We start from the raw sequence: 26,839 nt of genomic DNA, 5'->3' as shown, positions 1-26,839 counted from the left end.
GAAAGTTAATAGCTGTTTGATAAACTTATCATTAGTCATTCAAGCATAAAATAAAATTTATGTTGTAGGGTTAGTAAACATTAGGCCCCTTTTGCACCGGGCGGAATCCTTTTTTATCCAGTTGGCTCAGCTATCCGCTGATACCCCACCAAGCATAGCGGAGTGGGCGGATGACCAGTCCGGGTCCGCTCCATTTATGCACAGCAGACATGGACTCATGGACTGCTCTATGGGCAGTCGGATGTAAACAAATTGGCTATCCATTTACACCCGACTACTTTCCAATCTGATCTTGCCAGATGGAGAGGAAAGGATCCCCTTATGTTTGTTTTTGCCAGATCTGAAGATAGCTGGGTGTAAACGGATGCATGTCTGTTTACATCCAACTGCCCACAGAAGAAAATAGAGGGTCCGGTCAGGTCCACCTGGAAAACTGCTCCAAAGTAAAAGCTAAAATCTTAATGAATTATATGGTTTTTCTGCACTTTTAACATTAACACTGCTGTTACCAGTGACTTAAAAGTGACCTTAACCCCTATATTATACTAGTGAAATACAATATCCAAAACTTCCAGGTAAGGGCGAGCATGTGACTTATCCCCTTCCCTTCTACGCGACATTGCTGGCATCTCCTGATTTTCCCAGCACTCTCAAGAAGTCCATGACCTTGTGAAAGCTTGTATAAAAGCTCACAAAGAGTCTTTATTTCCTTGGTGGTGGTGGTGGGGAGGAGATGACTAGGGTGTGTACAGGAGAATATATATGCTGCTGGAGAGGTTGGAGAGTAAAGTGACCTTTTAACTTTGCCCTGCATGAGTAAAGAAATGGGACACGTTAAATGGAAACATTAAAGAAAAATAGGGCCTAATGTCACCGACCACTTTCTGAAAATTCTAGTTTCCTGGTGGTTATGCCGACTATATTCAACAATTTCAGACATACTAACCGAAAAATACACAAAAGATTAGACGTTTTTCCTTCTGCTACATAATTATTCAGTGTCTGTGTCTCAAATGCAAGGGTAGTTTTGAAATTTCTGCTTCAGCTTTGATAAACAAACCTTTACATGCATATGCGGCTAGCAAAAAAACCCCAAAACCTACTTCTTGGAGTCCTTTGAAGGAAACAGGAATTCAGATACAGCTGGGTTATACTGCTACTTATGGGGCTAAAACCTGTAAGTAAGCCTCTGTATAACCCCTCCATCCAGGATGGCTCAGTTTTGAGTAAGCGGTCCCAAGGGCAAGAGAAGACGACACAGAGAGGTGGGACCTATGTAACTCAGTGGATTCCTAAAAATTTAATTTACAGTAAGTATAAAAAATAATTTTCTCTCTTTCTCATTTATTGATGGGCACAGAAATTCAGATACAGTTGAGATGTCCAAGAGCAGTCCAACTGAGGGGTGGACACCGCTAACAAGCCAACAAGAAAGAACTAGGTAAATTAATAATAAATATTAATAAAAATCAATAAATTAATTAATGTGATATAGTGAATGAAAAATCAAATCATGAATATGCTAAATTGTGCCATTAGTGCTCAAACAATATTGTCCATGCCATATTCCAATTTCATGATTAAATAAAGAGTCTTTTATATCTTTGTGCAAAGGTGCATACAGAAATGAACAGTCTTATATATCTTTGTGCAAAATGTGCAATGTACAGGTGAACTCCTTAATCCCTCTTTCCAGGTGCCGTGTAGTCTCAATATGTGCTCACCTTAATATTTGCCCAAATAAATTTAGGCAAATAGACTTGTAGTCCTTCTAGGACTGGTGGGATAGTGCTCCTTTATGCAGTATTCCAGATGGATGTGCAGACCTGCTCAGATCCTCCTCCTATAATCTCCTCTTAAATCATCCACGTGGCCACTCATAGATAGATTTTTGAAAAGGGGGTATCAGTATCTCCTATTTCCCCTCCTGGGGACACCTCCTTCTTATATCCACCTTTCCTCAATGTTGAGTATATAGATCAGCAGATCTTTTTTTTTTTTTTTCTCCATCTGATCTATATACTCAACATTGAGGAAAGGTGGATATAAGAAGGAGGTGTCCCCAGGAGGGGAAATAGGAGATACTGATACCCCCTTTTTAAAAATCTATCTATGAGTGGCCACGTGGATGATTTAAGAGGAGATTATAGGAGGAGGATCTGAGCAGGTCTGCACATCCATCTGGAATACTGCATAAAGGAGCACTATCCCACCAGTCCTAGAAGGACTACAAGTCTATTTGCCTAAATTTATTTGGGCAAATATTAAGGTGAGCACATATTGAGACTACACGGCACCTGGAAAGAGGGATTAAGGAGTTCACCTGTACATTGCACATTTTGCACAAAGATATATAAGACTGTTCATTTCTGTATGCACCTTTGCACAAAGATATAAAAGACTCTTTATTTAATCATGAAATTGGAATATGGCATGGACAATATTGTTTGAGCACTAATGGCACAATTTAGCATATTCATGATTTGATTTTTCATTCACTATATCACATTAATTAATTTATTGATTTTTATTAATATTTATTATTAATTTATTTAGTTTATTGATGTTTATGAGTGATATACAATACATTATTAAGTATTTATAGTAGGAGCGCGGCATTATAAATATGTCTAATCAATTTACATATACACAATTAAGTGAGTTTGTGAAAGTGCCAGCGCACCTAACACAACAGGTAGTTCACTACCACCTATTGCACATATTATACTGAACATCTGAGACATAGTGGCTCACAAGTATTCACTTTTTAATTGAAGAAAGAACTAGGAACTGTCTGATTAAAAAAAAAAACAAAAAACCAAAAAAAATTTAAAATCTGATTTTTTTTTTATTTTTATCAAATTTATTTTTTCAATAAACGGTGTAATGACTCCACCCAATAGAACATTGAGCCCGAACCAGTGAGAGGCTGTAAGCTAAAAACCCTAAAAAAGAAGTAGAGCATCATAACTACCTGATAAAAAGGAATACACAGACCCACAACATGATGTAGTCAAAAGAATAAAACACTGGGATTAGTCCCAAGGAAAACAGGTCCCCAGAGGGAACTTTGGACAAAACCAAGTCTACAAACGAAAGCAGTCTACACAAAATTATTATTATACAGGATTTATATAGCGCCAACAGTTTGCTCAGCGCTTTACAATATACCGGGAGACAATACAGCAATGATACAGTTCAATACAAGAGGGATAGGAGGGCCCTGCTCCTCGGAGCTTACAAAATGGTTCAAGCCTTAAGACTCCCAACCATTGGAATTCAAGGAAGGAGATCTACCTAGTCAGGCAACCAATCTTACTAAATAAGATATCCGAAAACCCATAGGAAACTGAGAAGTGACTACGTGAGAGCAGTAGGGAACTCAGGGCTACACTCCCGCAAAGTCAGCCTTGACTGAAATAAGTAGGATGTATGAGAGACCCACCTACAAAGATAGTCGGGCTTTTCACCAGACTAGTGAAATGCAGCATGAGAAGCAAAGGAGGATAAACAAAAAAAATCATCCATTTAAAACACCCTGAGGAGTCTTTGAGGCCAGACAGAAGAACTCTACAGGACTTGCTTAGCCAGGTCCCCAGTGAAGAGGGAACTACCTTTTCTTCGGAGCCAGGCTGCAGGTCTAGGTATGAGGACTCCCTGGCCAGTGGGGTTCCCTCTGGGGTGCGCGAAAAGAGACATCCCTGATTCCTTGAAGAGACTGAGGATGCCAAGTGGCCAGATCCTTGTTTCGGTAGAGGACAGTCAGAACTAGTCCTGGTCGACCCTGTAGTTTAGAAAATCCCTCTGAAAAGAAGGGATGCTGCAGGGAACCCCCTACTACAAGAAATTTTATAGTACCAAAAGGACAAAGATTCTCCTGAGGAAGACAGTGAGTGTTTGGATGGGGTGCATCTTCAAAGCCACATTTAGACAGGGAAATGGAGTCCCAGGATGTAAAGAACCCAGGGAAACCTGGAAAGTTGCATTGTTTTATGCAGTAGCACAAAAGATTTAGTGAGGAGCAGCTGAAGGAGATGCCAGAGAAAAGGGGTTAGAGCGTGGGCTAAAAAGGGGTGTTCTCTGCACCCCACGAAGTAGGGGAGCACCTTAATGCAAAAGGCTTTTCAAAAGAGTTACCTATCCTCTGGTTTTGCAGCCAGAGTGCCCTGTGCAACTGTATAAAAATCAGTTCCATGAGACACACAGTTTGCCTGTAACATGCAATTACAACTGACCACAAGGCTCAGACTTTTGCTCTATCTGCTCCATGAATCAGGTACCTAACTTTGCAGTGGAGGGATCCCTTTTGAGGTAATACGCTCATTCTGATGCAGTTTGACAGTTTAATGTTACCAACAAAATGGGATGGAGGGTAGGACCAGTCACTTGAAACTGAGCTTTAAGGAGGACTATAGATGTCAGTGCAAACTCAAACTTTCCTTAACCAAAATGCTAGTGATCCTGCTAAGGTGGGCCACTAGTGTATCCATGGTGGGAAAAGACCTCTGGCATACACACGCCCTCTTAAAAGGAAAACGTTCAAAACACACTCTCAAGAGGACCCAGGACCCTTCAGGTTGCTTTCTGTTCCACACAGATGAATATTTCAAATAGACATAATGAAAAGGTTTTTGCAGGTGTAGAAGCTGTAAAAATCCAAGGCATGAACAGCAGGCTGATCTTTCTGATGCAGGGTAGTACGCACTGCATCAATAAGGTTTGGAACAATCCCCTGTACATCTGAGGTGACAGCAGGAGACGGTGGTGCCTCTAAAACACGATCGATCTCTCTCTCACACACACACCAGGGGCTGTGTCATTGCTCTGGACCTGGAAAGCGCTTTGTGGCCAGCACAGTACACTAAGGTTAAGTTCACACTAGCTTTGTTAGCAGGCCTTAGACAGGCGTTTGGGAAGCGTTTTTAACGCTCCTCAAACGCCTATGAAAATTCTACACATGGAAGCACACAGTGCTGTTCACACTGAAGCGTTAGTGTCGCTTCGCGGCAAAATAGATTCATGTCCAGTCAGGAGGAGTTGAAGCCTCCCATTCAAGGCTAAGGTGACGCTCCTCAAACGCCTGGCAGGCATTTGCGAGGCAGTTGCAAGGCGTTAATACCATTAAGCTTCATTATAGGCGTTTGTGGTTTGATTTTAACGCTTGGCAAATGCCTATCAAATGCCTCAAAAACACGCATAAGGTGTTTGGGTAGCGTTTAAGGAGCGTTAAAAATGCTTCCTAAACACCTGTCAAATGCTATAGAAGTATTTGGCAGGAATTAGAAAATTGGTCAAGTGTGAACAAGCCCTAAGGCCTGGAAAGCATCACAATGCAATGCCCAAACACCACATTCCAGCGGGGTGGTTTGAGGTAACCCTGAATAAGACACTTGTTATATTGAGACCAGATCCAGCAGCAGTGTGGTAAAATATCTTGACTGAAGTCACTGATAATGAAGGGCAGAGGAAGTGTTATACAGGCTTACAGTTTTCTTTAGTTTGCTAGTATCCAAACCTCCTGTAGGCAGCAGTTTTATTGAGACTGTATACAAATTCCTCTGTCATTCATTGGACGAGAAAGAAAATCAATTTTGTTTAGCAAGAGCCTATTCTAGCATTTGTGCACTATACACCAGAACAAAACAATTATCAAGAAAAGACAATTACTCATGTCTTTCAATTTTCACATCGTAATGAACTTCCTGGTATAAAAAAAAAAAAAAAAAAAAAAAAAGCCATTTTTACATTTAGCCAAACAGTGGGCCCTGACATACAAGACCAGGAGAAAAGGCAGAGTGGAGTTGTTAACTGCTAGCTGTAGGTGCAAGTAACCAACTGACTGCAGTAAACAAAACCTTCTACTGTTCAACTAGCAAAGTCTATTTACTCACAGGGTCCATAACATTAAGAGCTGATGCACAGCGTTTTTACAGGTGTTTGGCATTTTTTATGTCAGTAAATGCACCTTTGTGTTAGCCTGTGTGTCCATGCATATTAGAAAAGGAATGTCTACAGGCAGAAGAAATAACCCATCACTAGCATGTTCAGTAGAGGAGCTTTTAGGCAGCAAAAAAAAAAAAAAGAAACGCAGAACTTGCATAAACGCCAAGCACCTCTATGCCTGTTTGCACGTTCTAATGAATATTCTAAGTGAATATTCTAGCTAAAAATGCATTAACATGCATCCATGCATAAAGAAGTGTAATATGCGTCTTCTATTGTATTTTTTAAGGAGCCTTCTCCTACCAGGAGAAAAGACATTCAAAGGAGCTGAGCAAATGCTCTGTGTGCATGGGGGCATGTCTAGCAGAAAGTCTTCATAATGTTTTTGTTTTTTTGTTTTTGGGGGGGGGGGGGGGGTGACCACATGATTGCATCAGCTGTGGGTAGGCACCTAAATCCGGGAAGATGATGTGCAGGGTAACATTGAAATTTGCATAGCAGCAGATCTGGAAGGCAGAGAGGGTGCAAGTGGCACTGCAAAGCAGAGACTAATATAAGATATTAGTTTATTTAAAAAAAAAAAAATACATTTTGATATTCATGTATATATGTAATGGTTCAGTTTCACATAAAAAAAAAAAAAAAAAAAAGTAATTCATGTTTGCATTAGGTATGCATTATCGGTTTAGGTTTAAGATATGCATTCTCAGGGCAGGATCATTTTTAGGTGCAGATCAGATATTTGTGATATACATGAGTGGAAGTTGGTTCTTTTTACCATCAGTCACAAACACGATGTCAATGGATGTATACTTTTCTTCCCATAAGCACTAAAACATACTGTGTTTCAGATGTATATACCATAATACGCTATCCAAGTCTAATAATAAATGGTTTTTAGTTCATTTGTAGTTAGTCTAAATTACCTGCAACACACACACAAAGACAGTCAGAATAACACACACGCACCAAATGGTTGTTTGTGACCTTTGCAGTAATGAACTCTTGGACGGATATTTGCTAATGACTGCAGTGAATGTCACATCCACTGCTTTATACATACTGTATGTCCCTTGGAGTGAGTTTTTAAGCTAAACTCCAGGCATATAGTAAAAAGCCCAATAAATGTAGTTATACAGCAGGCACAGAAAAGAATCACCCACCTTTTAAAATAATTATATTTTATTGCTTTGCAGGCTGAAATGAACCAGATACAGTTTATGTTTAATCAACTGTATTTACTCGGTGCAACTTATAACATCCAAGTGAAAGATATAACACCAACATGTCAGAAATTTATTTTTTTTAATTCAAAAACAGAATCACTGAGTTGGAAAAGGGATCACACCCTTGTTTCAGTATTTTGTTGAACAACCACCTTTTGCTTTAATTCCAACCTTTAATCTGTTGGGATGTATCTACTAACTCTGCACATCTAGACTTTGCAATATTTGCCCACTCTTCTTTGCAGAACTGCTCAAGTGGTGAGCTGTATTAAACTTCCACCAGACATAATGTTTAGTGTTGAGGCCAAATAATTAAATTTTAGTCTCATCTGAACATAACACCCGTTTCCATGTGGCCTCAGAATCCTCAAGGTGCATTTTGGCAAAGCTCAATCATGACTGCATGCTTGAGGAGTGTTTTTTTCTTTCAGCCCTCCCATACAAGCCACATTTGTGGAGAATGTGATATTGTTGTCACATGTACACAATGACCACTCTTTGTCATTAATTTCTGCAACTGCTTCAGAGTTGCTGTAGGCCTCTTGGTATCCTCTCTGACCAGTTTCCTCCTGGCTCTTTCATCCACTTTGGAGTGACACCCTGATCCAGTGAGGGTCTGTGTTGTACCAAATACCTTCCACTTTTTAACCGTTCACTATTTTTGTATCAATCTCCTGACTTGTGCCTGTCCACAACTGTAACCCGGAGATCTTTTGACAGTGCCTTGCCACCCATAGTTGATGGTTTGATTAAGTTGCACTATCAGGGACTGAAATGATCTAGGAAAGCTCTTCTCATGCTGTGCCAATTAAAATGACCACAGCTGAAAATCAAAAGGCGTTGTGTGCCATTGAGAAGGTGATTAGCTACATCTGATTGAGTTTACAAGTCATTTTAAGGAGGGGGGGGGGGGTGATCCTTTTTCCAACTGCTTTTGATTTTTTTAAAAAAATTTCTGACATGTTGGTGTTCTTTTACTTGGGTGTTATACGTTGCACTGAGTAAATACAGCTAGATAAAACAAAAACTATGCGAGTATTCATTGCGGGCTGCAAAGCAACAAACTGATTATTTTAAGGAAAGGGGCATATTCTTTTCTATACCCACTGTTCATGTGTTACAACATAATTTAGTACATTTTAAATGCAAATTGTAGAAAATACCTGAACTTAATTTCAATTTCTAGTAATCTCCCTGTACAACAGTCCTCAGACTGGGAAAAGGATTGGCAGAACTAGGGGCCAATCCAGTGTCCTGCATTCACATGGAACATACTTACAGGAGAAGGGAGCAGAGAGATGACCTCATCAGTCTGTTGCTGCACTACAGTAAAGAAAAGTCAGGTCACCAGGTGTCAATTGTAATAGAAAAAAAAAAAAAAAATCAGGCTGTGATGTCTGCCAGGGCTGTATAAATCTCAGAAAGGGGTAGATAAAATTACATTCCTTTGGAAGGTAAAACTACTCCCTTACATGTATTTCAGCCGTGAATTGCACAAGTTAACATACTGACCTCTTTGGGGAAGATTTGTTGCCATTTAGGTTAGTGGAACAAAAAGAAAACTAGCAGACTCACAATTAGTAGAAGGTTATAAAGAGATTCCCACATGCTAATTCTGTAAGAAAACTATTTCTGATTTGGCTAGCAGCTTGAAGTAACACGTAGCCACATAATTCTTTCCCATTGCTGAGGTAAGGCGCAGTTTGGCATGATCTCAAAATGATCACACAGCTTAATAAAAGAATGGGGCAGAGAGGTGTAACCAATTATCACAGCCAGCAAGACTGTCTGACCTTTTCATATAGTGTCACTCCACCCACTCCCAGTCAGTCGCTCCATCAGCCATTAACAGATTTTTTTTTTTTACTCTTGAGTGGCAGTCTCTATGTCAAGCCTGGTATTTAATTGAGCTGCAGATACAAGCAAGTAGGATAGTGTTGGCAGACCTGGTATATGGCAGGTATAATCTTAATGAAGTAAACCATGATAGATTTATTACAGAAAAAGGGATGGATGAACAAAAGCTGAACAAGTGTCTGTATCAGAGATGAGTTAAGGGTACAAAATGTTGAGGACATCTTTAATTGAGCAATTTTATGCAGGTTAATATGGCACTAATGCAATTAAACTTAACAAAAAAAAAATCAATCCCTACCCATGGAACAAATTAACCTCATTTGATAAGGATCTTACCCCTGTCTGAGCCATGCCGTACGGTCCCGGATTCATTCCTAAAAAAAGCACTTCCTTTTTTGATTGGCAATAGGTCCGCACAAACCTCTCATGTGGGTCCCAGGCATAGAGCAAGGGATTATACACATACTTTACTGGATCCTGAAATACTAGATTGCCCAGCTTCAGATTCAGTTCTAATTCCACTTGTAGGAAGTCATCTGCAGGATTTTCCTCATCAGAGTTGCTGGCATAGGCGCCAGACTGAGCCTGCGAGAGAATCATTCCTCCACCTTTTCACTACCTGTGATGATAAAAGACACAGTTCCCTTCCGTAAGTGAATTACTGACATGGACATCTTATAATAAATGAAATACAAGCACATAAGTAATAAAGGCTTTATTGAAAATCTTAAAAGTATAACTAAAGGCAAAACTTTTTTTAGTTTTGGATAGAGTGAAGATGGATTAGAACACCTGTCAGTTTTTACTGCTGTCCACGCCCCGTTAAGGAGATTCACCCTCTACATGTGTCCTGTCCCAAATTTTGGGTTGTCCCCAGAAAAGTAATAGGGAAAATCTTCCAATGGGACACTAGTTCTAGTGACTTGGGGGTCCCCAAGGAATTCCCTTAATTCAGGGATTTCCTCTCACTTCCCGTTTGGCTATTGGACAGGAAGTGAATGGAAATCTTCGCAATAGGACACAGATTGTGAAACAAATCTGACAGGGGTTATAACCCTCCCTTACTCTATCCAAAATGAAAAAAAAGTTTTGGCTATAGTTCAACTTAATACATGGATGGAAGCAAGCTAACAGACCAGATCAGTGACAGAGGAGTGTAAGCAACAGAATGCTAGGATAATCACAAATACTAGTGACATGGAAGTAGTAGTAACACCACAAGAGAAGTGTTATTTTTTTTTCCAGATCATCTAAGGAGCAAACCTACAAGCATATGCTAGTAAGAAAGAAACAAAAAAGGAATATGAAGCAAAGGGGAGCAGAGCATAAAAAAGGAGCAGAGCATATTCACTTTGCACAGCACCATTCAGTTCCAGTTTGGGAATATTAAACACTTATTCTAATCAAAATCCTAATTGTCACTTTAAAATGATACTAAAGGTTCATTTTTTTTTCTTTTTAAATAGCAAACATGTCTATATTTACCTGCTCAGTGTAATGGTTTTGCACAGAGCAGCCTGGATCCTCTTCGCGAGTCCCCTGCAGGCTCTCCTGGCTCCTCCTTTCTGTCAGGTGTCCCCATAGCAAGCTGCTTGCTATGGGGTCACCCACTGCTCCGTGTGTCCATTCAAACATGGAGCCACAGCTTGCTTCCGCTCCCCCTCACTGGCAGACTGGCTGTGACTGACAGCAGCAGGAGCCAATGGCTCCCATCTTCTCCTCCGTTATTTGCAGTTGATGGTCAGCTTTCTTGTAAAAGCCACTTGATCGCTATTACAAGCGGTGGGAGGGGACGTCCGCCCTAACACTTCAACCCCAAGCCCCCCCGCTTTAACATGATCTCCTGTCCCACCCGGAGTCCCAATCAACCAGTCGGCGCTGCCGCTGGCTAGTCATGGAACTCAACAAAGATGGGATTACCTTTGTTCAGTGCCATTAAATAGTAAACGGGAAGCAATGACCTGACATCACTTCCGATGTACTCGGAAACAGTCAGCACCATTTTTAGGGAAAAAAAAGCATTTACTCACATCAATCTTGGTGTGATTGAATGCTTTTAAGGGCAAAAAGGAGGGATTTGGGGAGATCCCTCCATAAAGAGTATCTGTCACAGGTCTATTGCTGTCACAGTGCCCCTGTGTCCCCCCCGTGCTTGCATGCAAAGGTGAACACAAGCAAACAGCTATGGTCCCACACATGTGAGGTATCGCCACGAAGGCTTATTCATGGGCAGTAATTCTAGTACCAGACTTCCTCTGTACATTTAAAGTGGTAACCTGTGAAGGCTTTTAAAGCGTCGCCTATGGATAGTAAAATTTGCATCGTGCAGGCAAGCACAATTTTAAAGCGTAATAGGTTGTCCATGGTTGTCTGAGCAGTGATCCTTTCCCTTCTCCCCCCCCCCCCCCTTTTGTGGGGAACTTTTCTTTTTTTATTATTGATGGTCCTGGCTGTGGGGTACGGTGTGTGCTACTTTGTTTTATTATATTATGTCTGTCCCATAATTCTCTGTGTCTCCCCCTTCTCTTTTTCTCCTCCCCACTTTTTTTTCTGTCCCTTCTCTCCTCTGCTTCCCAAGTCTGCCCTGTCTGCTTTTGAGAGCAGAGATCAGGGGTCTCTCTCAGTAAAAAGTACCTGTCACTGCCCATAGTATCACAAGGGATTATTTTCATCCCTTGTGATAGAAATTAAAGCAACAGTTTAAAAAAACACTTCCACTTCTAATCACCTAGGCCAGCGGTTCTCAACCTGGGGGTCGCGACCCCTTTGGGGGTCGAACGACCATTTCCCAGGGGTTGCCTAAGACCATCGGAAAACACATATTTCCGATGGTCTTAGGAACCGAGACACCGCTGCTGTCTCCGGCGATGTGTGGGCGGGATGATACGCTGCTCCTGTCACCTCCGGGATCGCTCAGCAGCTCCGCCTCCTCGCCGCTGATTGGCCACCGGAACTGTAGCTCAGGAGAGGCACACAGGCGGCCAATCACCGGCGAGGAGGTGGAGCTTGGAGAGGAGGAGCCGAGCGGCAGCGCGCGGAGATCGAAGAAGACCGAGGGAGCTGCCGGAGCGAGTGAAGAGGAGAGCGGCCAGAGAAGGAAGACAGCTGACAGGTAAGTGAGAGGGCGAGCCCAGGCTGGAGCAGGGGTCAGCAAAGTAAGTATCATTGGTGTCAGTGGGAGGAATAGTGCCCCATCATTTGTGTCACTAATACCAACGATGGGGCACTATTCCTCCCCCCACTGACACCAACGATGGGGCACTATTCCTCCCCCCACTGACACCAACGATGGGGCACTATTCCTCCCCCCACTGACACCAACGATGGGGCACTATTCCTCCCACCACTGACACCAACGATGGGGCACTATTCCTCCCCCAACTGACACCAACGATGGGGCACTATTCCTCCCCCCACTGACACCAACGATGGGGCACTATTCCTCCCCCCACTGACACCAACGATGGGGCACTATTCCTCCCCCCACTGACACCAACGATGGGGCACTATTCCTCCCCCCACTGACACCAACGATGGGGCACTATTCCTCCCCCCACTGACACCAACGATGGGGCACTATTCCTCCCCCCACTGACACCAACGATGGGGCACTATTCCTCCCCCCACTGACACCAACGATGGGGCACTATTCCTCCCCCCACTGACACCAACGATGGGGCACTATTCCTCCCCCCACTGACACCAACGATGGGGCACTATTCCCCCCCCCCCCTGACCCCAACGATGGGGCACTATTCTCCCCTCCACCACACTGACATCAATGATGGGGCACTATTCCTCCCACTGACATCAATGATGGGGCACTATTCCTCCCACTGACACCAATGATGGGGCACTATTCCTCCCACTGACACCAATGATGGGGCACTATTCCTCCCACTGACACCAATGATGGGGCACTATTCCTCCCACTGACACCAGTGATGGGGCACTATTCCTCCCACTGACACCAATGATGGGGCACTACTCCCCCCACTGACACCAATGATGGGGCACTATTCCTCCCACTGACACCAATGATGTGGCACTATTCCTCCCACTGACACCAGTGATGGGGCACTACTCCTCCCACTGACACCAGTGATGGGGCACTACTCCCCCCACTGACACCAGTGATGGAGCACTACTCCCCCCACTGACACCAATGATGGGGCACTATTCCTCCCACTGACTCCAACGATGGGGCACTATTCCTCCTACTGACACCAACGATGGGGCACTATTCCTCCCACTGACACCAACGATGGGGCACTATTCCTCCCACTGACACCAACGATGGGGCACTACTCCCCCCACTGACACCAATGATGGGGCACTATTCCTCCCACTGACACCAGTGATGTGGCACTATTCCTCCCACTGACACCAGTGATGGAGCACTACTCCTCCCACTGACACCAGTGATGGGGCACTACTCCCCCCACTGACACCAGTGATGGAGCACTACTCCCCCCACTGACACCAATGATGGGGCACTACTCCCCCCACTGACACCAATGATGGGGCACTATTCCTCCCACTGACACCAATGATGGGGCACTATTCCTCCCACTGACTCCAACGATGGGGCACTATTCCTCCCACTGACACCAACGATGGGGCACTATTCCTCCCACTGACACCAACGATGGGGCACTATTCCTCCCACTGACACCAACGATGGGGCACTATTCCTCCCACTGACACCAACGATGGGGCACTATTCCTCCCACTGACACCAACGATGGGGCACTATTCCTCCCACTGACACCAACGATGGGGCACTATTCATCCCACTGACACCAGTGATGGGGCACTATTCCTCCCACTGACACCAGTGATGGGGCACTATTCCTCCCACTGACACCAGTGATGGGGCACTATTCCTCCCACTGACACCAGTGATGGGGCACTATTCCTCCCACTGATACCAACGATGGGGCACTATTCCTTCCACTGACACCAATGACATGGCACTACTCCTCCCACTGCAAAATTACAGTTATGAAGTAGCAATGAAAATAATTTTATGGTTGGGGGTCACCACAACATGAGGAACTGTATTAAGGGGTCGCGGCATTAGAAAGGTTGAGAACCACTGACCTAGGCAATCGCGGCAGAATTAGGAGCGGGAGTGGGTACCTGTCAATTTCAGATACCCCCTCCCCCCCCACTCACCAAAGGTGCTAATCCTTCATGGGGAGCAAGGGACTTGTCTCTAAAGTGGAACTTCCTCTTTAGCGTGAAGCTCCACTTTGACTTCAAACTGTTAAAATATAAAGGCTTTTAAAGCATTGCCTATAATTACTGTAATTGCATAGGTATGAGCAATTATAGAGCATAACACGTTAGTTATTTACTCAGCATAGCATCATATTTTATATGTTACCAAACATAGTGTATTATATTATGTTTGGGTGTACTAAAATTCATTGAAGTGTATTTTTACCTGAAAATTAACAGATAATATGTTGCTATTGTGTTTGTATGTGCAAATATTGTACAGCATAACAAAATTGCAACCACCACCTTTTTGTTTCAGAAGATCTGCTTTAAGTAAATATATAATGTTTGGGGGCTCCAAGTCATTTTCCAGCCAAAAAAAAAAGCTGATTTTATCATGTATAGGAAAAAAGTCAGAATTGCCCCGAACTGGAAGTGGTGAAAGTGACAAACTATATCCTTATTCTCCAAAAATAATCCATACACATGCACTACTTATTTGCCCTGTAATCTATTTTAATTAAATTGTTTCTTACTGTGTTTTTCTGCCTCCTTGTAAAGTCTTCCACAAGCTCCACCCCTCTCTTTTCCCTCCTCATTTTCCATTTGTTTGGAACAAGTGGTGCACCTAAGTTGTGGTCATGTGCACTACACATCCCATAGTCCAAGGGTGTTGAATTAAAATTCACAGAGCTCCGGTCAGTAAAATGATTTGCCAGAAAAGGTGTCATGTTTGTTCTATGACCAAGATTGTTCATGTTGCCCTTACATCAGTGTTATCACTCCTTCCCTTTACATTACAGAACCCCCTGTACAACACATGTCCCATTTATATCACAGCCCAACCTCATTACTTCACAAACAACACCCCCCTTACATCAGAGTCTTCAACCCCCACCTCATTTTCCAATCACAGCCCTCCTCCAACCTTTCCAATCCTACCTTAAGCAGCCCATAGATTACTTGATTTTCTTTCCTTCCACTGCCAATATTACACAGAAGGTAGAAGGCAAAAGACACAGCTACCCAACTTTTCATGCTAACATGTGGGTGATGGGTTGCTAGGTCCACCCTGCTTCCTAGCAACAAACCACTGGCTTGAAACTTGAAAAGTTGGCCAGCTCCTGCCCTCTGTCCAGACATGCTGTAAGGATGAAAGCTGTAGCAACAGTGGGGGAAGCAGGATATCACCCGGGACAGGACACCGAGGATGCTAAGCGGCAGAGCCATGGTCCAGATAGGACTGTCACGCAGTCTGCCATTTAGTGATGTCTGCAATAGTCCCCTAGTCCACCTTAGAAGTAAGCAAGATGGGGTGGCTATGTTCCTATGTACACTAAGACCATGGAGAACGAACTTCACCACAAACAGGAAGCCTGATCACAAAAAAAAGGGGACATTTGGAATTTTGAGAAGGTTGAGAGCATTAAAAGTTACTTTGAGTAAAGAAAACACTCAAATACATATATATTTTTAACCAGAGTTTAATGTCCATTAACTATGGAGAAAAGCAAGTCAACAGCAGTAGGATCGGATTCCATCCATCCTCTATATACTGATTTTGTATCTTTGAGCATAAAGAAAAAACAATAGTGCCGTGCAAATAAATGCCAAGAAAACTGGTATGATACAAATAGATAAAATCACATTAGGGGAGCTTTACACTGATCCACTGCATTTTGGTTTTTGTGTGGGTTAGCTGCGGTTTCCCAGGTTTTAGAAAGTGCACCAAAACTGTAGGACATAAAAGAAGTCTATGGGAAAGCCTAGCTAACATGCACAAAATCCGCAGGTACACTGTACTGTAGCCAAAGCGCAGAGTGGGCAGTGTGACAGCATCCTTAGAACTGTGTATTCAGCTTGCCATGACCCATTTATGAAACTACGCTTAATAAATCCATCATTCACGTATAACTTAAAATAAAAAACTTTTTTTTTGCAGATTAGATAGACTGGTGATTAGTTAGAACCACTGCCCCGGTTATGAAGATTCACTCGCTCTAATTGTCCTGATTATTAAAGAGGAATTCCAGCCTCCCCCCAAAAAATTAAAAAAAGTCAGCAGCTACAAATACTGTAGATGCTGAATTTTACTATAAGAAAACTTCTGTCCAGGGATCCAGCACTGTCATCACCCAAGCTAGTTCTTTTCACTAGCCTCTGGGTTCCTGGCGCTGGTATTGCAAGTAAGGGCAACCGGAAGTGAAGCCTTGCAGTTTCACAGCAAGTTTGCTACTGCGCATGCACGAGTCGCGCTGCGCCTTGTGATTGGTCCTGCAATCTTCTGGGACCTGTGAAGTGTCCCAGAAGATGCGGGGGGAAAGAAGGGGGGCCAGTGTGAAAACCAGGTACCCGCTCCCCCCCCAAAAGTGGCAGCGGAAGGGGCAAACAAGTGGAGCTTCACTTTAATGTCACTAGGAAAAGAAAAAAAACCCAAAAATGTCAGCTTTAACCTTCTGCTAGTCTATAAATAAATATAAAAGGTTGTATCTTTAGATGTACAATTCAGACTGGAAAAATGTGTAAAAAAAAAAAGTCAGCAGAACCTTTCTTACATGAACTCCACTTACATTTACAAACAATGTGCTTATTTCATATATGGTAGTTCTGTTATTGAAAGCACAAAATATATACTGACCAGAACCCAATACACAGACCCTACAAAGAAATGACACGGCTAAAGCTTAACTTCAGGGAAAAGAAAAGTCCTGCATTGCAGTAGAGCTCCATCCTGCATTAAAAAGTCAATGTTATTCTTTTATGGCCAGGGTGCCAATAACAAGGACTTTTACTTACCGACCCCCCCAGCCTCTTCAGTAAAGGGGCTCCAGGAGTCACAGGCACCCATGTCAGAGGGCAATTCAGGGCCAATAGCCCTGCACTGCATATGAGGGAGCCAAGGGATCGCCCACAAGCCGGAACACCAGGGAGAAGAGGGTAGTGCTGACTGCAGGGGATTAGACAAGTAAAAGTCCTTCTTTACTGGTACCATGCAACAGGAGCCCCACTGCAATGGACAACTATTTTTTTCCCCAGGGTTCAGCTGTAAATTATAATTTATGATACAAACAAACCACCACTCTCAAAAGTAGTATTAAACCCAAAACTGTAAAATATTGCAGCTTACCAATCATTAGATGTGGTGGCTGCACGTGTTTTTTTTGTTTAGGCTCCCCCCCCCCTCTATTTTCACCAGGTTATCTGGCCAGTAACTCACCTCCTGTGTTAGAGTGCCTCCACTCTAGATGAAGGAGCACAGGGGGCCACATCTGGAAAGCAGCACTGTCAGTCTGGGGGAAGGGGAGTGTGAGATGCACTAGCAGATTTAGATACACTAACAAATCAAAGCCAAACTCCAGCTAACTCTTTATAAGCAGTCACACCAGTTTTGTATTTCTTTTGGGGGTAAAGGTTTTACATGAATAAATAAAAACTTTAAGCAACCCTGCTAGAATTAAATGGTTTGCCCTAACCCTCTGACTGCTACATCTGCAGGAAAGCTTGTTCTTTTGAAAAATAATACTTACTGGCCGGGCCACCAGATGAATATAGAAAAATTAATGTGGCCATCACATCTAAGAAACCGTAAGCTGCAACATAATAAATGTTTGCTTTTGGATTCATTACCACTTGAAAAATGATTGTAAAGGTTTCATTTTTTTTTTTCAAAAATAACAAACATATCACACTTACCTGCTCTGTACAATAGCTTTGCACAGAAAAGCCCCAATCTTTCTCTTCAAGGGTCCCCTGCTGGCGCTCTTTGCACCTCCCCTCCCACGAGTGCCCCCAAAGAAAGCTGATAGCTAAAAAAAGAAAGGGTTCCCCCTGCAAGGTAATATAATATGCTAACATGCATAGCATACTAACACATTATGACAGATTTACCTTAGAACAAAGCCCTCCAGAGGCATGCCATCACAGCTGGCAGGGCTTCCATCTTCACCCGGTCTTCCTTCTGGGGTTGCGCGCTGCAGCGGTCTGACTGGCCGAGCCACGATAATATCACTCCCGCGCATGTGCCCCAGGCACAACATGGAGCTCTGAAGAAATGGCACTGGTATGCGGTTCCTACAGAACACATGCACCAGTAATGTTACTAGCTACTGCTCACTTGAATATCTCCTAAACAGTGCATGTTTAGGAGATATTCATTTATGATGAAGTTTAACTGTTAGTAAAAGTGGAAGAATGGACTTTACTACCAATTTATAGTTTACCTTTCAAGGTATAATTCGGTTGTAACATGCCCCAGACCTGCTCCCTGCAACCGTTGTCATATTTTGTAAGTAGCGTGACTGTGCAGGGTTCTGCCCACACAGCTGCGTCATTCATTCACAGCAATCTGTGAATGAGAGAATTACAAGTACCATCAGCCATTGCAGCTGATGGCTTATAGTTCTCAATGAAAAGCAAGGGTAGTGGTGATCACTCCTGTAGTTCATTCACAAGCCCTGCAGCTAGATAGTCAGCCTGTATCGGATGCATGGGTTGAAAGCTGCGGGGCTTGTCTGCAGGAACCTGTCATTGCACTCCTGATCAACGGATCATGGGTGCAATGCTTTGTAGGCTCCTGAGGAAAAAAATATTACATGCACACTTTTTTTCCTGCATAAAAAAAAAAAATGTGCATTTATTATTTTTTCCCAAAACGTGAATAATGTATTAAGATAAAAAAAAAAAAAAAAAAAAAAAAAAACTTAGAAGCTTATCCTTAAAGTGGTTGTAAAGATCAGTTAAAGATCATAAATTAAATATGGTCCATTCTGGTTCTCTGTACCCTTTCCTGTGTAAAAACATACCTACCTTCCAATATACACCATCTTGGAAATCAGTGATCACGTTCTGCTGTTGCCCCATAGGCAGAAATTAATTATAACCGATGGGGCATGTGCAAGGACAACAAACTTTGTGAATATCTTTTAGGGCTCATTTATGCCTGTGAGATTCTGATAGGCGGTGAGGAGGCGTTGTATCACCACCTCATCGCCTGCTTTAACCCTGTAAATACTGGACAACTGAGCCACAACCACACAAGATGAGTGTGGCCCCATCTACTTGAATGGGCCACGCCAAGTGCAACTGGGGTAAAACTGCTGCCGCTGCATGTGTACAAACCCGTTGTTGCCTCTGCAGCAAAAGGTGGGAGTGGTTGAGGGGCAGGGGTGTCTATCAGGTTGGCTATGTAGCACTGGCTTCTAGTTCTGGGTGACATTTGTCCAGGACGGATTTACACAGAATAGACAACGTAAAAAACATTGTCGACCAGCAGCTATAGTAGCCGATTAGTGTATTCTGACAGCACAGGGCCTCACTGTCAGAATATAATATCCTGGTTGGGGGTTAGCTAGCATTTATTTCATTGAGCCCTCTGGCTGAAAGAAAAAAAATTGCTCATTAACCGCTTGCTGACCCACCGCAGTGTTTTTACTGCGGCAGGGCGGCACCTGTGCGCATAGCGCCGTCTTTTGACGTCGCTGTGCAAAACAGGTAGGGGGCGCACGCGAGGCGTGTGCCCGCCCTACCCGTCCCACCGATCTTGGCAGCGGGTGTCCGTCACCGGGTCCCGGCGGGTCATTTCCCGCCGGGTGCAGGCGATTACAAGTAATCACTGACAGATAGCAGAGCTGCAATGTAAACAATGCAGCCGTGCTGTCAGCTCAGAGCACACTGAACCTGAGAGAAGAATTTATCTCTTGGGATCAGCGTGTTCATGTGAAGTACACCCTGCCCCCTACTAAAACACTCAGTTAACCCTTTCATTACCTAATAGAAGTTAACCCCTTCCTCCCCAGTGCCATTAGTACAGTGTCAGTGTTTTTTTTTTTTTGCACTGATCACTGTATTGGTGTCACTGGGGATGTCAGTGACCCCAAGTCAGTTCCCTCCCAGTGTCAAAATGTCCGCCACAGTCCCGCCATAAGTCGCTGATCACTGTCAAATCACTGAACACCGCCATAAAATCGCTGATCGCCGCCATTATTAGTATAATAAAAACAAAATCCCAGTATCTTTCCCGCCATTTGTAGACGCAATAACTTTCACTAAACCAATTAATGTACACGTATTGGGATTTTTTTTTAAGCAAAGACATGTCGCAGAATACATTTTGCCAGAAATTTATGACTAAATTTGATTTTTCCATTTTTTTTTCACTGGACATGTTTTATAGCAAAAAGTCCAAAATATTGTTTTTTTTCCTCAAAATTGTCAGCTTTTTTTTTTTATAGCGCAAAAAATAAAAAAAACCGCACAGGCGATCAAATACCACCAAAAGAAAGCTCAATTTGTGGGAAAAAAAAAAAAAAGGACGTAAATTTAGTTTGGGTGCAGCATTGCATGACCGCGAAATTATCAGTTGAATTAGTGCAGTGCCGAGTAGCAAAAAGAGGCCTGGTCAGGAAGGGGTAAATCCTCAGGAGACAAGTGCTTAAAGTGTGGGGTTATGAAAAAAAACAAACATCCTTACTCACTTCTATGCTGCAGCTATCCTATGATTGATGGCACAGCTCTCAGTCTGCTTGAAGTAGACAGCAGTGACTGTCAGTCATCATTCTCTGCTCCTCCAGTACTCACTGGGGCGCCGGGCTAGGGAAGGCGCAATTGGCTCTGGCTCTCAGATGCATATTAAGAGGTGGAGCCAGCTCTCAACCAGTGGATCCCGACAATATTATAAACAGACTTGTGTCTGTTTATATCAGGCTACCTCTGATACATTATATTTAGGTCTGAAAAAAAATGGAGGACGTAGTCCTACCTGGTTGGACTTGGAGGTAGGTGGATGTAAACAGACACAGCCTGCCCATGGACCCCAGTGGGGATTCTGCTCAGGTCCCCACGCAAAATGGACAGGCAGACCTGGTTAGAAAGCCCACATGAACAGGCACTTCTGTGATTCACAAGAGAAGTATGATCCAAAAAAAGCTTTGGCCATACTTCTCTTTTAATGGACAGCTAATGAAATGCCTTGCAACCATTGCTTCTGTACATGTACACAGGATATGGGTGTAAAGAGGTTGCAGATGATCAGCAGCACCAAAATGTACAAAAGGACAAAAAAAAAACAAAAAAAACATTTTATTAACAAGCATGGTGATTGTCAATTCAGCAAAGTAAATGCCATCTGCTAGCATTGCATCTACTTATAAATCTTGTCTCAGCATCGCACAACATGACGGTCCAACTCCTGCCATCTTCCAGTCACTCGCTACAGGCAAGAGAATCAAACATCAGTGCACAGAGGAAACAGTGCTGACCCCAATTTATTTTTGAAAACACTGAGCAAACTGTGTGCACTATATACATCCAGTATGATCATATTTAATTATTATACAGGATTTATATAGCACTAACAGTTTACACAGCGCTTTCCAACATAAGGGCAGACAGTACAGCTACAATACAAATTAATACAGGAAGGATCAGCTTACAATCTAAGAGGGAGGGTCATACTATAAGAAGAGCAGATAGATGAGGATACATCCATGTAGAGGTGGAGAAGTACTGTATGTACAGAAATGGTTTTCAATGCACTGATCACCATCATATTGTTCACATCTTAGCCTAAGTCCCCGTGATTTGTAATGCATGACAATTCATTTTACATTGTTTTTTATGGGGCCTGTTCAGATCTACACATTTCCTGCAGTGCACGTTTTTGAAGAGGTGCAGACCCTTATTTTGGTGCAGGAAGGTGTGATTTTGGCACCATAGACGTCAATGGAAAATACATATGCATGCGTTTTTAGTTATTTTTGGTAGGCTTGTGTGTTTAACAGTCTCCTCGTCTGCCAAAAAACAAAAAGTACATGAATTCGCTTTAAAAACACGCTTAAAAATGTGCAAAAATGCACAAAAAACCCACATGAAGAAGCACATGCACAGGTGTAAGCCTAGCCTTAAGCCTCACTCACAGCTGAGTGTTATGTAACTTGAAGCTCAAAGCTCCAAAACACTCAAAGCCAAATCCCAATGTTTTCAATAGCCCCAGTTCACCTACAAGTATCTTACTGCTTGTAGTTGGACATCTGTCGCTCAAAAACCTACACAAGCTACTTTTTAGGCAGAATGAAGGATTTTTGGCCCCACAGACTTTAATGGTAATGTCTGAAAACACTAAATCTGAGCATTTTTCAGGGTTTTTTTTTTTTTAGCCCATATTAAAGAGTAACTCTACTTTTGGTGAAAGAAAAAAAAAAAATCTGTGTATAAACAAAAAACCGACAATTTTGAAAAAATAAAAAACGACTTGACTTTTTGCTATAAAACATATCCAGTAAAAATGTGGAAAATGGGGGAAAAAAAAAAAAAATGGCACAACTGCTTCTAAACTTCAGTTTAGCAGCTGCAGTGTACATGAGCTCTTAAAGGCCCCATTCACATCCAAGCATTCTCAGAATGCTCGAAAACCACGTCGTGCTGGCAGTGCCATTAATTGTTAATAGAACCCAAACACGTGTTCTCACATCGCAAAAAACATACAATTCGGAATGCGAAAACATGCTCCTCGACTTCAATGCATCTGTTGTGCATAGGGCAGCCCATACACGTGAAAGAACTGCCCTAAGCTGCCACCGGGGTGGGGGGGGATGCACCACGGGTGTGAATACAGCCTTAGGGCTCTATTCACACCTGCATGGCCTTTTATAGCACATTTTGCCCAAAACCATAACAAGTTATGCAGATGTGAATGGGGCCCTTTTTTCACTTGCCAAAAAAATGACAAATTAGCTCCATTACCTATTTTTGACACTGAATCAAGTGCATTTTGTGTTTCGCTTTTTTCATGAGACTTCTACTTGCACTCTCTTAATGGTGCAGTTAAGAATTAACGACACTACAGTCACATTTCCGAGAATGCAGACAGAAACAAAATGTTTCTGCCTGTCTTCCTGGAATGCTCAGGTGTGAATATGGCTTAAAGGGTCCATTCACATCTGAATGTTCCTGGATCTTGCATAAAAAAAAAAAAAAAAAAAAAAAAAAAAAAAAAAAGGGGAGGGGGGTGTTCCTATGGTATCATTCAGTCCCTGTTTACACAAGAGCATAGCAGAAACGCACACAAGAAAACTGCACAGGCAGCAAATCGCTGAATGTGTGTTTAAGTGCCATTCATCATAATGCAAGTCAAGTGAATAAGCTGCCCTACACTGCCATGCTAAAAAAAAGTAGGGGGGGGAAAAAAAAAAAACGCTAAAAAAAAAAAAAAAAAATTGGTTAAGCTTTGTGTCATGCAGGTGTGAACAGTTCCCGCTCCTGTTTTTTTGTGCATCACATATTGGGCAGCCTATTCACTTGAATGGGCTGACCTAGACACACCAAAGCAGCTCCGGAATCTTTTTTGGGTGTGAACCAACGTGTGTTTTTCCAATGCCCGCTTGCCACATGGCAAACTGCGCATCACATTTGCTAGCCATGTTTGGGGTGCCATTAACAGATAAACATAGAAACATGCTGCAAAACACATCATGTTTGGGGTGCCACTAACAAGTGCACATCCTGTTTTGGGTGCAACAATCCAACACTGTTGCAAGGGCACATGATGACATGATGTTTGGGGTGCCACTAACACACAAAACACATGCTGCAAACACATCAAGTGTGGGGTCCCATTAGCGTTTAAATGCAGAAATGTGCTACAAAGGCACCTCATGTTTGGGGTTCCACTAACAAATGCAGAAATGCACATCATGTTTAGGGTTCCACAAGCAAATGCATATCATATTTGGGGTGCCACAAATGCACATGTATGGGGTGCAACTAACATGCAGAAACGAGATGCAAACACATCATGTCTGGTGTGCCATTAACAATTAAAGGCAAAAACGTGCTGCAAAGGCACATCCTGTGTGGGGTCCCACTAATAAACACAGAAACGTGCTGCAAAGGCACATCCTGCGTGGGGTCCCACTAATAAACACAGAAACATGCTGCAAAGGCACATCCTGCGTGGGGTCCCACTAATAAACACAGAAACGTGCTGCAAAGGCACATCCTGTGTGGGGTCCCACTAATAAACACAGAAACGTGCTGCAAAGGCACATCCTGCGTGGGGTCCCACTAATAAACACAGAAACGTGCTGCAAAGGCACATCCTGTGTGGGGTCCCACTAATAAACACAGTAACATGCTGCAAAGGCACATCCTGCGTGGGGTCCCACTAATAAACACAGTAACATGCTGCAAAGGCACATCCTGCGTGGGGTCCCACTAATAAACACAGAAACATGCTGCAAAGGCACTTTGCTCACGGTGCCACTAACAATCCCAGAAATGCACCACAAACATATATCCTGTTTGGGGTGTCACTAATAACTAAACACAGAAATTCCTGTAAATGCACATCATGTTTGGGGTTCCACTAAAACGCATTGCAAAGGCACGTTTGGGGTGCCATTAAAACAAACACACGTTTGGGGCACCACTAATTAAATGCACATCATGTTTGGGGTGCCACTAATGACACTGCAAGCATTATGTGCGTTGGCAGCATGTGCCTGAAACGTATGATATACACATTGAACTACGCATTTCCTGTGTGTTACACGTTTAGGAAACACGAAGTATGAATGGGCCCCAATTGTTAACGGCACCCCAAATACTGCCAGGAAATGCACATTTTGTCACACGATAAACAGTAAAAACAAATAAAGAAGCACACTGGAACATGGCAGAGTGCCCTGTGAGCTACGTTGCTGCTTTTGTGGCACACAGGGCAATGGATCTAAGTGCATGCCGTTATGCAAAAAAAAACCAAAAAGCTGAAAACCACACATTAGCGCATCATCCAGGTGTGCAGGGGCCAGTGTGTGCAGGCAGGGAGCCCCTTTAGGGTTGCCACCTCATCCCTTTACAACCAAACACAATCATTACACGGGCTCTGAGGACAATGTCATGCAGATAAGGCACTAGGTGCGATTACCACCTTAATCAGCCCCGTAACCGGTGTAATTAATGTGTTCGGTATTAAAGGGATGAGGTGGCAACCCTAACCCTCTCCTCCTCCAGGACACGTTTACTCAGAAATCCTTCACCATCCATAGAAGTCAGCCGTGGGCAGGCGGAGGTTGCCGGGTAGGGTGGCTCCGCTGGTGCCCGGGCTCACAGGATTTCTCAGTAAATGTGAACAATGCTGGCTCTTCCCAGCCATGCTCCCACAATGCACCGCGGATAAACATTCCTCACTACACAGGCTCCTACACCACAATGGCCGAGTCTGCGGCCGGGTATATGTGGCGGTGAAGACTGCACAGAATGACAGCTCCCCGGCCCTCAGCCTCTCACAGCCCACGTCCTTGTCATTTATCTCTATGGCATTTACCTTGCACTTCGACAACAGCCGCTTCCCAGCCAGCATAAAAAAGGGGGCCTCGGTGACGTCGGGGTCATGTGACCGGGCCTTACGTTGCCGCGTCACGTGAGCCGCCCGCTCTAAGTGGCCGGAGGGAAGACGCGCCAGAATTGAACGGGGGTGGGCGGGCTCTGGAGTGGCGGTGTACAGAACACGCGCGATGTCAGTGTGATTATTACACTCAGCATTATAGGGGGGGGGGAAGTAGACACAGACGGGTTCACTGCACAGGGACAGAGGTAGCCTGTACACTATTCCCAGCAGCGCATGTACACATCCGGGACTATTCTCTGTAAACACAATGCCGCTCTGGAACATGAGAACTTCCGGCCGCACAGAGTATCCCTGCGCCGTCTGTATCTATGTATCCTTCCACACTGCCTGGGGAGCCAACACACGGAGCTAGAGGAGTATAACCTTCTTATGGCGTCACATCACATAGTATCTGTGTATCACCTCCCTGTGCTAATGTCCTGCCGCTCTCCGCGCCCATTTCCGCCCAGCCCACCTCCCCGTGTCTACAGCCGCTGCTACTAGCTCTGGGAGCACGGGGAGAGGAGGAGGCCTGGCTTTGTCAGTATCCCGCCCCCTTTTCCTGACTACAACTCCCAGAGGACTTTGCAGCTACAGGAAGTGTACAGACACAGCTGAACTGTTTTTTTTTTATAGGGAGGTCTAGTCTTCAGAGCAGGGGTCTTTAAATTTTCTAATCAAAGGGACAGAATATAGTCCTACAGAATTTATGGGGGGTCAGACTGTGTCCATTGGTAGAAAAGGTCCTGACCTCAGTGGGAAGAAACATTGCTCTATTGGGTGAAATTGTGCCCCATCGTTGGTGTCACTGAGAGGAATTGTGCCCCATCGTTGGTGTCAGTGCAGGGAATTATTCTCCATCATTAGTGCCAATGGATGAAATAGTGCCGCAAGGGCCAGATAAAAGCAAGCAGAGGGCCGCATCCAGCCTCCAGGCAGCAGTTTGGAGACCACTGCTTTAACCACTTCAAGACCAGTCATCCCCTTTCAGTCCAGACCCATTTTCAGCTTTCAGCGCTGCCACACTTTGACAATTATTCAGTCATGCAACACCGTTTGTGTTTATATATATCAGTGGCTTAGTGGTTAGTACTTCTGCCTTGCAGTAATTGGGTCATGGGTTCGATTCCCAACCATGGCGCCTCCAGCATGGAGTTTGCATGTTCTCCTTGTGTTTGCGTGGGTTAATTGGCTCCTGTCTAAAAAG

At 43.6% G+C, this 26,839-nt stretch overlaps 1 protein-coding gene across 2 annotated transcripts in view; it reads right to left on the bottom strand.

The window, feature by feature from the left end:
• Positions 1-25,653, bottom strand: part of SMUG1 (single-strand-selective monofunctional uracil-DNA glycosylase 1) — a 32,794-nt gene extending 7,141 nt beyond the window's left edge. Inside the window, exons 1-3 of one of the 2 annotated variants that reach the window (XM_089691419.1) lie at positions 25,570-25,622; positions 18,138-18,320; positions 9,363-9,645 (exon numbers count right to left, since the gene is read on the bottom strand). In XM_089691419.1, the coding sequence (XP_089547545.1) occupies positions 9,363-9,626 (264 nt within the window). In that variant the 5' untranslated portion in view covers positions 9,627-9,645; positions 18,138-18,320; positions 25,570-25,622. Of the gene's footprint in view, positions 1-9,362; positions 9,646-18,137; positions 18,321-25,569 lie in introns of both variants that reach the window. The other variant, XM_089691418.1, reaches the window with a different exon arrangement.
• Positions 25,654-26,839: the final 1,186 nt, after the last annotated feature.

Source organism: Staurois parvus, unplaced genomic scaffold (genome assembly GCF_062004578.1).
Source record: "Staurois parvus isolate SC_StPar_1 unplaced genomic scaffold, SC_StPar_1.0 ptg000562l, whole genome shotgun sequence".
Lineage (NCBI taxonomy): Eukaryota > Metazoa > Chordata > Amphibia > Anura > Ranidae > Staurois > Staurois parvus.
The sequence above is the reverse complement of the archived record's forward strand: the minus strand, read 5'-3'. Positions and strand labels throughout refer to the sequence as shown.